Raw genomic sequence first — 10,643 nt, forward strand, 5'->3', positions numbered from 1 at the left:
TTTGAGGTCTTTCGTTGATTTTTAAACATTTTGGAGTTAGGGTTTTTACCATTCAATTTTAGGGTTCAATATGTTCTCTTTTGATTGGTTTTATGGGTTTAATGTTTGTGGCTTAGAGGTGTGGGTTTTGGTGTTAGGACTTCTGCAAGGATTTTGTAGGACATAGGTTCTTGTGGTTCAAGTTTAGGGTTTGAGTTAAAGATTAGGTCTGGGGTTTAAAATTATGGGATTTAGGGATTCATAATTGGGTTAGGTGAGTTGGGTTTGGGTTCAAATTCATACTTGGATTTAGCTTTTAAGAAAAAGGTTTTGGAAATTTATTTTTGATCAATTTGCAATTTCAATTTATGCATTTATAGTTAGGATAACTTAGGGTTTTGATTTGAAATTTTGATTGCAGGGTTCAGATTGGATTGGGTTTGATATTTCGTTTTTCGATTCGTATTTTGATTTATCGCTATCATGGTATTGAGAATTTGAGATTTATAATTATTAAGGTTTGAGGTTTAGAGTATGAAACCTATAATTGTTGTTGAGGTTCTAGGTTCTATTTGAACTTCAAATATTGCATAGTAGTATGTTGGCCTAGTGGCATTTGGGTATTAGGCATAAGGATTTTAGTGTCTTTGAATTTAGGTATTAAGCTCTGGGTTTTACATTTTGAAATTAGTGTTGGATTTTATTAACACTATATAGGCAAGGGGAGTTTGGTCTAGGATGCATTGATCATAGGGTTAGGAATTTCAGTTTTGAGTTTGCATTCAAGTTTCAAGCTTGGTGATTTTCCTTCATGGCATGAAAATTTATGCATAAAAAGTTGGGATTTTTTTGTTCAAGTTTCCGAAGGTTGGGTTATAGGGGATTTATTTTGTACAATTTTGGGTAGAAATTGATGTTGGGACAAAGTTTTAGGCTATTTTTTTGTTTCAAAGTTTTGGTATCTTAGGTGTTAGGATTTAGAATCTGGTTTCCTATACTTAGACTTACGATTTTCTGGTTGTGTAGGGTTTGAGGTTACGACATTTTCTAGGTTTGTGTTCTGGTTACTTTAGAGGTAGGGATTTACAGGTTTTGCCTTAAGGTTTGAAAGCTGATTTTGGGGTAAGGTAGAATTTATGGTTTGTGTTGAGGATTCTAGAATATGAAGGTGAGCAAAGGGTTTGATTTAGACTTTAGATATTGGGACTTAGTGTTTAAGCTTAATTTCTTTCCCCTTTCTTTACTCTTCAAGCTTTTAGTTTAATGTTTGAACAAGATAAATTCCGAGCTCAGACTAGGAATTTATTTGAGTTTTCAAGTTTAAGTATGCAATTTCGGTCTTCACTATGAAGATTTCAACAGAAAAATTGGGGATATTTTCCATGATTTTGTTTTAAGAATTTTGGTTTAGGTTATCATCATAGTAATTATGGCATAGGGTTTGGGTAGGTTTTCTTATTTATATCCATGGTGTTTAGGATTGCCTCTAAGATAGAGATTACTGAATTATTTTTTAGGCTGTTTTTAGGTCTAATGTTCATGTTGGGATTTATAGCTTAGGTTATGTGTTGGGTCTTGTTACACTTGCTGATTTTGGGAAGTAGGATTTAGTCTTAAGGTGTTTAGGTTAGTAGTATGTTGGGTGTTATGTCATACCATAGAGACTTTTAGGTGTCTAGAGCATTTTTTTAGGGTTAAGGACTGTGTTTAGGATTAGGATTTGGAATTTCGCTGTTAAGTATTTCAAGCTCTTAGGTTGAAGGTGTTAACAGAATGGATCCAAGATTTATCATTAGTATTTTAAGATTTATTAGCCTTAAGGTCAACAAGACTTCTCTTTTTGAGTATGGTATTTGCATTTAGATTTTTTCTGTCTATGGTTTGAGGATAGAGTTTTTAATTGCTAGTTTTATAGCTTTGGATTATTATTAGTTGTTTAAATTATTGGTGTTTTGGTTCAGGAATAGGTTTAATGGTTTTCTTGTTTATGACTTGGTGCTTAAGTTTTACAAGTGGAAGCTTGGATTTGGGAGATGGGGCTTTTGGATCTAAAATTTAGGATCGGTTCTCATGGTTTTTATTTAGCTTTGAATTAACTAAATAATATTACATACTAGTATGTGAGAGTGACTGAACTTTAATTTTAGTTATTCATTATGTGATTAGAGAATGAGTAAGGGGATTAAGTTTATAGTTTGAGATGTTGGGTATGTGGTTAAGGTAGAGTTTGAGGGTTCTAAGGTATGGAGTTGAGATAAAAGGTTTTGATTTGAGATTTATATTCCAGAGAATTAGTGTCTAGGTTTTTTTCTTTTGGGGTTGGGGAACAAAAAGGTTGGGGGAGGTGGGGAAGGGTGGTTCTTCAAGCTTTAAAATTTTAATATTTGAAGCTAGGGTTTAGGATTTTGGTTTAGAGCTTACATAACAAGACCATGGAATAAATTTCAAGACTAACAATTTCAGTTTTGAATTTCAAGGTTTGATTTTGAGGTTTGGGATTGGTATGAACCTAATGGCAGTCTAGGACTTTAGGGTTTCCTAGGGTTTTATTTTTCAATAAACGATTTGGGGCTTGGGAGTCAGGCACATTGTTTTGAGTGGTGAATTGGATACTAGTTTGAATTAAGGATTTAGTTTATTGATTGAAAGTTTTTGCTTCACTATGCAGTACTATATTAATAGCCTAGGATTTTAGAATGTTTGGTTTATCATTCTAGCTTTAGGCTTTGACTAGGAGGGGGGGGGGTGTTGGAGATTTGTGTTCCAATTTCAGGTCATCCTCTTAAATTTGAATGTTTGAGATTTGGTCATTTAGTATTTCAATTGATGTTTTGTTGACTTTTAGGGGGTCTTTTATTTAAGGCTCAAGTTTTTTAATGTTTATGTACAAAGGTTTGGAGTCAAGAAATTTGGGGTTTGTTTTTCGATTTTAATTTTATAATTGAGGACTACGCCCTAGACTTGGGTTTGAGGTCTTTTGTTGATTTTTTTGTTCAGGTTTCCCAAAGGTTTGGTTCTCGGTTGATAACTAGACTAGAGAATATGGCATTGGGTTTAAGGCTTACGTTATACTGTTATGGGTTCCATGTTGGTGTTAGGCTGAAGGATATACAGTTTAAGTATTTAATTTTAAATTGAAGTTTGATGTTTAGAGTTTTGTTTTAGATTTACAGTTTAGTTCTTGGCTATTGGTTTAGGTGTACTATGCAGAGAAGAAACTTTTGGCTCTTAGATTAAACTATGGAGGATCTAAGATTGGCATTGTGTATGGTGTTACAAGTATTAAAGGGCTTCTTAGGATGGACTGAAAATCAAGATCTTGAATTTGAATTCAGCGAACGGTACTAGGTGAATAGTCGAGTGATTCTGTTTGAATTTTGTATGGTTAATGTGACTAGTCTTGGGGTTAAGATTCTTGATTCAGGATTTTATTGTAGATTTAAGGTCTAGCACTTTGCACTTAGGATTCAATGTTTTGGTTAAAGGTATTGGATTTAAATTTCAACTATTAACATTAGGGGTTAAAATTTGTTTTTATGAGTTTAGTTTTTGAGTTTTACATGTACATTTCAAGGTTTGAGATTTTGGTTGAGAAGATTTATTGAAATTTAAAATTTTGTAGGGTTTTTGGTAGCAGAGTAGATGTAAGGCCTTCGCTATTACTTAAGTTTTGGGATCCTAGAGTTTAGTTTTGAGGTTTTCAGTATTAGGGAGGGTTCTTGTGGCAAAGTTTGGCCTTAAGACAATTTTTTGTATCTATTTGGTGTTTGGAGTTTGGAGCCTTGATTTTAGGATTTAGGACAAGGTATGTATTAACACTTCAAGTATTAACATTTGGAATCTAGTTTATTGTATTTAGAATTAGGATTTGTTGATTTTGTGTCAAGTTTTAGGTGCATTCTTGGTGTCTGTATTTTTTTTTTTTTTTTTGACATCCTTGAGGGAAAAATATCAAAATTGGAAATAAAAACGAAACTGGGGAAAAATGTCAAATTTGAAAGAATGAATCAAAACCAAATTGAAACCTTTGCAAATACCCCCTTCACCATTAACCCCGAGTCACGTAGGATTGTAAAATAATTTTAATATGATCATATTATCCTAAAATATGGTAATGTTTGAACTTCTTATTTTCAAAGCCAAAACCACCTCACTCCTCATAGTTACTCACGATGCCTCGTAATCTGTCATTACCACTGCCAATCAACGCATGATTACCACCGAGGGGACATTTGAGGAGAAGCAGTAATTACCTCACTTGCATTTTTTTTTCTTCTAAATCCTCAGGGGAGCTTTTATATAATTAATATAGAAATGAACTTTGCCCTGACCCTAGGGGATTTGAACTCTGACCTCCTATATGGAAGCGTTGGTCTTTTGCTAGCTGAACTACCCCTCGGGGTTATGTGTAAAGGATGTTTGATTAGATTCACAACTAAGAGTTAGGCTTGGGTCTAACTTTTAGGGTTTGGGCTTCTCATTAGAGATTGTCTATTTATCACTTTTTTATCGGGTCTTATATTAACTTTATCCCATCATTTATTTGCTGAATTTAAAGTGAGGTGGGAAAAAAAAGAAAAACATGTTTGATACCTTCACATGATATGAAGAATCTCAAAGAATGGTCCAACTTCATCTAAAAGGTTTTACCAAACGCATACTAACGCTTGCTCGGTGTTAAATGATGATCAGGTTAGCTTATTTGTTCTGGAAATGCTCTTGGAAATAGAAAAGAACCATACCTTGCTTGGCAGTTGCTATATTATGATCTTTTGCCCTGCAAACAATCACTTGCTGTACATCACTCATCTAAAACTGTTACAAATTCTCATCTGATTAACAACTGGTTACTTTCTACTAATTACACCTGAAGCTATAATATATTGCAAGCAGGAAGTAGCTTCCATTTCAAACGAACAGCCTCCATAATCCTCACAATACTCCAGAGCAGGTTGTGCTCTTGACTGGAAGATACGCCTTGTTAAGTATCCATTATTTATCCGGAAAATGAAACATTCCATAAGATTGCCTCACATAACAAAACAAACTTCTAAGGGAACATCATATCTGTCATCAGTAGAATTGATAACCATCAGCAAGGAAGCTCTTCAATCCTCACAGAAACACCAGACATAAGTATGAAGGTTCCCATGCTAATATTTGTTCCAGTCATCATGTTCTTATAAGCTTTGGTGCCCATGTACGCCAAGATGACCATCTAATTTCACCAAATCTTAAATCTGAAAGTCTTCTTCTCTTTGAGTTGGATCCCTTCTTTTTAGATTCTTCCGAAGCACCTTGTGGTGATAAACTGCTGATTGGTGGTTCAGGGTTTCCAACATCTGTTGCAGCCACAATCTCGTTCACCATCTCCAATATCTCGCTCATCTTAGGGCGTGTTTTTGGCTGCCGCACCAAGCATTTGTTTGCAACAGCTGCAAGCTTATGTACAGACTTAAGGGAATACTTCCCCTCAAGCCTTGGGTCAATAATGAGCCGGAATTTCTTCATGTCTGACAGGTATGGTCTCACCCATTCCAAAAGCTTCTGTTCACTCTTGGGGCGGTTACGGTCCAATGGTCGCCTACCTGTGATTAATTCATATAAGAAGACTCCGTAGCTCCAAACATCACTCTTAGCTGTTAGGCGTCCAGTTTGAATGTATTCTGGAGCCGCATAACCAATGGTCCCTACAACCTGTTTTCCAGAAATGTAATACTCATGTTAAAAGCAGATAAATTTGGTGTAGACCTCACAGAAAGAACATTTAGGAACTGTGGACCATCTTTTAACAAAACCTATACAAAAACTTATTTCGGATCAATGTTCGACACCATTTGCATGAATAAGGCCTCTTAGATGACTCTGTATGCTAGAGTGCAGTTCAATTATCTTCTTTATGCAAAATAGGTGTGATTTGTTTGACCTATGAAGAAACTCTATTAATTATTCTCTTATTCACTGTAGAGTATAAACAATGTCTACTTGTCTAGGAGAAACAGAACCACAATGATTCCAATATATTAGCAAGTGACATGCATCATCACAATAGCATATTGATAGTTAGTTCCTTTTTTGTTGGAGAAAGGGAAGGGGGGATCTGGAGCTAGGTATAATTATAAATTAAGCAACGAATTCATACTCAATGTGTTTGCACATACCGCTGTTGAGACATGACTTAACCCTTCTGAAGGGCCTTGCCTTGCCAATCCAAAGTCTGATAGCTTCGCATTCCATTGGTCATCCAACAGAATGTTTGAAGCTTTAAAATCCCTGAATATTATCTGTTCAAGCAAAGATGTCATTGTTTATGGAAGGTAACACTATAAAGAGAAATTATGTGGACGAATATCAGAGAATATATTATGCCAATAAAGATAAAGACAGGTCTTCACCACTGCGTAGGCTCATCGAAGATAATGAAGCTTCTAAATCCGAAGTTTCTCTCTTCTAAACAAAGTAGTTATTGTTTACATAAGTAGCATACAATAAGAAATTACAAAGTCTCAGTAATGAAACTACTCCAACTATTCAATTTCAGTTAGACTCCTCAAAAATAAATTAGATTTTGTTCTCATAGCAAAGCCAACCTTCAACTGCCACTGCAATAGCTAGTCCTTTCTTGGCAGCGCTGGCTTTTTTTATTTTGGAAGGGGGTGCTGTTGGGGTGTGCAAGATTGCATTGCTATCAATATAAAGAGGGTAGGGGAGAGAGAAATCACTCCAAGTCAAACCCTAACAAGGATAAACTCTAACAGGTACCCACAAAAACACATTCTGTTAATAATCAATAACCATATTCCACAGTGTCCAATATATTAAGTAAATTATTGGTGTGAAAGAAATGTAAACTTTACATCATAATTGGCATTCTAACATCATGGTACTATTTCATTTAGAGAAAGAAGGGGTATGGGAGATCTATCATCAAAACAATGTAGTAAACAGGAAATTAAACTTACCTGAAAATCCATTTTTTCATGGAGGTATGTCAAGCCACGAGCTGCATCTTGAGCAATTTTCAGTCTTATGGCCCACGGAAGTGTTGCCAATGACCGAGGTGATAGATGGTCCTCCACACTTTTGTTGGGCATGTATTCATAAACGAGAAGCCGCTGGATTCCCCTTTCATCGTCCTCAGCACTGTAGCCTACTAGTTTCACCAGGTTTGGATGTTCAACCACACCAAGGACATTTACTTCTGTTACCCATTCCTTGTGTCCCTGTTGATAATAAGTAGGAATAAAAATTATAAACAATATAAATTATGAAAATTAAGAATTAAGCACACTTCAGAAGAAATTGACCAACTTAATTGACAAAGAATTCCTGCTTCCAGAGTAATAACGGGATTCCAGAAAGAGAGTCTAGCCAAATAAACACTAGTTTAGGCAGATTATTCAAAATTCTTCAAATGAACATAACTTATAATCATAAAGGATTTGAAAATGAAAACTCAAAAAGCAGCAGTATACCAGCAAAGAGATAGATCCCAGTCAAGTTTCAACAGTTGAGGGATTTCAGTAGAACATTCCAATATCCAAGAGGCAATTACACTAAAGAACCAACTATATCTGCTCAAGGTTGTCACTAATTTTGCTTAAAACTTGTGCTCTTGTCCAAAATACTAAAAATCATGTTCACAACATGATCATAATACAAAAGTTGTAACTTCATGAAGTATTATGATCTTACTTACCTTGCAGTTCAGAACTACTAGGCTGAATTTTATGGGTAAGACCATAAGAAGCTACCACATGATGGATCTCATTCAGAAAGATATTTTGGTACAGGAAAAGATATCTAAAAGTGAATAACCGTGAACATCAGACATCTTTTTCCTTTGGATTCTTAACCCTGTTTTATCATGCATTATAATTTATAACTCAAGCTGAAAGATCTTGGATTTTCTTACAGAACTGAGCAAATTGTGGTCCCCAAAATAATAACTAAGATTGCTAGGCGTGAAACTACATTTTCCCAATCCTCTGAGAGTGAGAATTCTGTCAAACCCAATATATAACGATATACTGCTATGCAAACAGAACCATAAGAGATAATTAACAGTTCCTAAGTCTTGCAAAGTTGGTCATTTCATGTCCTTCATAAGATGATTATAATAAGGCAGCCTCTACATTTCATCGAATGCATAAAATTATAGAAGTATACATTTAGAATCTAATTTACACTTAGAATCTATAATACTACAAGAAGGATAAATCAGAAGGAAGAAACCTTGCCTGCAATCCTCTCTTGTTTAGCTGTTTAACAGCAACATCCATTTTGTTATGGGGTTCTTCAGAATTTTTAATCACACCCTGGTAAACACTTCCAAACCCTCCCTCCCCAATCATAAGTGACCTGTTGAAATTTCTAGTGGCTGCCTTCAGCTCAGAATATGTAAAAACTCTGAGATTGTTGGGTCTCTGAGAAAAACTTGGAAATGCAGTGCGCCCAAGTGATTCTGTGCTCATCTCCGAGGCATTCAATGAGTTTAACTCAGACCCAGTTCTCCTCGTCTCACGATCAGTGGACAAGGAAGCAGAGGAAAGGACCGAGGTAGACTTCATAGTTTTTGGTTCATCCTTCTTATCCGCACCAGAGAAATAGAAACAATTCATAGCGTCCACCAAAACACTATTTATCCTCTGAACATCCAAAAGTAGGAAAAACAAAAATACATAAGTAAAGAGACATTCAAAATCATCCAAGAGGAAACAATGAGAAACTAACTAATTACAGAATCCAAAGAATTCAAACGAACCTTAAAAGCTACAACGGAAATAAAACCTCTTCAGGCACCTGCATAACAAAACCACATAAACAGTAAAATCAAAAGTGTTTCACATATGAACTGAAACAATCCACACGAAAAAGCCTTTCTTTCTCCTCAAAACCCCCAACTAAATGCAGGTATCACTCAACCCCATCTCCCTCCAGGAATAAAAGGCGAACCTACCTGAAACAAGAAATAACTCAGGGAAAACTATCTTCTTCATCAACTCAAAATTCAAATAATTGGGTTTCTGAAATCACTGACAACCAGCTCTGACTCTCTAAGGATCATCCCCTTAAGGGCTTGTCCAGAAAACTAACTTCACTCGAGATCGTAAACTGTTTGGATAAAGCTTCTCTCCATTGAAACACAATCGTATGCATAATATTTACAACCCAACACCAATAACTCTCATTCAAACCCATAAAGCATCCTAAAAATTGCTTTTCAAAGTTCAAAAGCTCACCTTTTATGTTCCAATTTGATTCTGAAAACTCATCTCCATCCACCATAGATCTTCACTTTGACGGCTTTAGAAGGAAAACTCAAGAGCCCAGAAGAAACCTGTAGTCAACAAGACTATGAGTACCTCAAGATCTATATGAAGTCATTACACGGCAGCTAGAAATCAGGTCACCAACCAGCATAAAGACGATACACCCATATAAAAAAAAAAATTCTAAAAAATAAAAAATAAAATATGAATAACAATAATTAATAAAGTACAGTAATTTAACAAAGACTGACTAATCAGAGAAAGGGTCTTAGAAGACGAACCCAGTGAGATCTTTCCTCGAATGGGAAAACGAAGGTTACGGAAGAAAATTCTTTGGCTTTGATATACTTGTTCAAAGTTTCAAACACATCAACAAGCTTATCACGTCCATTGACGGAGTTTTCTATTTTTGAAAACCCAATATAATTAACTTAAGCTTAAGTTAAGTTAAGTTAAGTTAAGTTTACTAGATAGAATTAAATAAATTAAAATTAATCATACAAGTCATAGTCTTTTTTTTTTTTGGGTGTGAATCATACAAGTCATAGTCAATGCAACGACTTCTAGACATCCCAATCCTCCATTAAGCCTTTTCTAATTGAAGATTTTGCCTTTTCTAAGCTAATCATATGTTAAACAATAGTGATTAACTAACAACCTACCATTAAGGTCTAAAGCGATAATGGATTGCTGGGTCCATCGTCGAGGAGTGCACGCTCTTGCAATTGGAAAATCTTAATTTCGACGAAATTGTTCCCAAACCCCCTTGTCTACTTTGGGGTTCAGCTATTTAGAGTGTTGAACATGCCCTTCTTTATTGTTCACATGCTAAGGAGTGTTAGTGACTATCCCCGCTTAGAATTGATGTTTCTAATTTTCAAGGCAACACTCTACATGATTGGATTAGTTTCATTTATTATTCTTTTAAAGATTATGATAATGTTAATAATCTAGATCAAATATAGAGCTCTTTCATGTAGTGTATTTGGAAGACCAGGAACTCAATGTTATTTAAAGGTTTAACTCCCTTTATTATGTATACTTTTAGCTCATTCAATGCTATATATGCAGAAATTCAGCATTATCGTGGACAGGAATTGCAAAGGGGATAAAGGATTCTGGGACAGATAGTTCATAAAGATGATATTACTGATGTTTTTCAAATCTTTGTAGATGGCTCTTGGGAGAGTGACTCATTTTGGTGGGAGAGGCTGTATTATGTGAGACTTGCAAGGCAACTTTGTAGCAGTTCAGTCTAGGGGCATTGAAGGTGCCTCGACAGATATCTTGGAACTTCAAACCATTAGAAATGGCTTGCTTTTAACTCTTCAGATTGGGGCTCTTGATATTCAAGTGCATTATGATTTTAAACTTGCAGTACAGGTTTTATTA

General features: G+C 35.2%; 1 protein-coding gene across 3 annotated transcripts; it reads right to left on the minus strand.

Moving 5' to 3' along the window:
• Nucleotides 1-4,705: 4,705 nt before the first annotated feature.
• LOC149023476 (serine/threonine-protein kinase PCRK1-like) lies at nucleotides 4,706-9,622 on the minus strand. Of its 3 annotated transcripts, XM_089144004.1 has the most exons (7): nucleotides 9,533-9,622; nucleotides 9,222-9,319; nucleotides 8,744-8,781; nucleotides 8,220-8,627; nucleotides 6,942-7,202; nucleotides 6,141-6,263; nucleotides 4,706-5,676 (listed from the first exon to the last, which is right to left on the minus strand). In XM_089144004.1, exons 4-7 carry the CDS (start codon nucleotides 8,598-8,600, stop codon nucleotides 5,152-5,154), a joined length of 1,290 nt encoding a protein of 429 aa, XP_089000130.1. In that variant the 5' UTR covers nucleotides 8,601-8,627; nucleotides 8,744-8,781; nucleotides 9,222-9,319; nucleotides 9,533-9,622; the 3' UTR covers nucleotides 4,706-5,151. The 3 variants fall into 3 exon arrangements, with proteins under 3 accessions (XP_089000130.1, XP_089000131.1, XP_089000132.1); XM_089144005.1 differs by lacking the exon at nucleotides 9,533-9,622 and having other exon boundaries at nucleotides 9,222-9,361; XM_089144006.1 differs by lacking the exons at nucleotides 9,222-9,319; nucleotides 9,533-9,622 and adding an exon at nucleotides 8,939-9,200.
• Nucleotides 9,623-10,643: the final 1,021 nt, after the last annotated feature.

The sequence above is a fragment of the Hakea prostrata genome, chromosome 2 (genome assembly GCF_041222555.1).
Source record: "Hakea prostrata isolate BN-2017 chromosome 2, UWA_Hpros_2, whole genome shotgun sequence".
In the NCBI taxonomy this organism is placed as follows: Eukaryota; Viridiplantae; Streptophyta; class Magnoliopsida; order Proteales; family Proteaceae; genus Hakea; species Hakea prostrata.

What these genes read in the sequence shown, in the direction of transcription:
- LOC149023476 (XM_089144004.1), bottom strand. Translation starts at nt 8,600, where the DNA reads ATGAATTGTTTCTATTTCTCTGGTGCGGATAAGAAGGATGAACCAAAA. An exon ending in ATGAAAAAATGGATTTTCAG is followed by an intron (nt 6,264 to 6,941) that starts GTAAGTTTAATT and finishes TTGCTTGAACAG; the next exon opens with ATAATATTCAGGGATTTTAA. An exon ending in TAAGTCATGTCTCAACAGCG is followed by an intron (nt 5,677 to 6,140) that starts GTATGTGCAAAC and finishes TCTGGAAAACAG; the next exon opens with GTTGTAGGGACCATTGGTTA.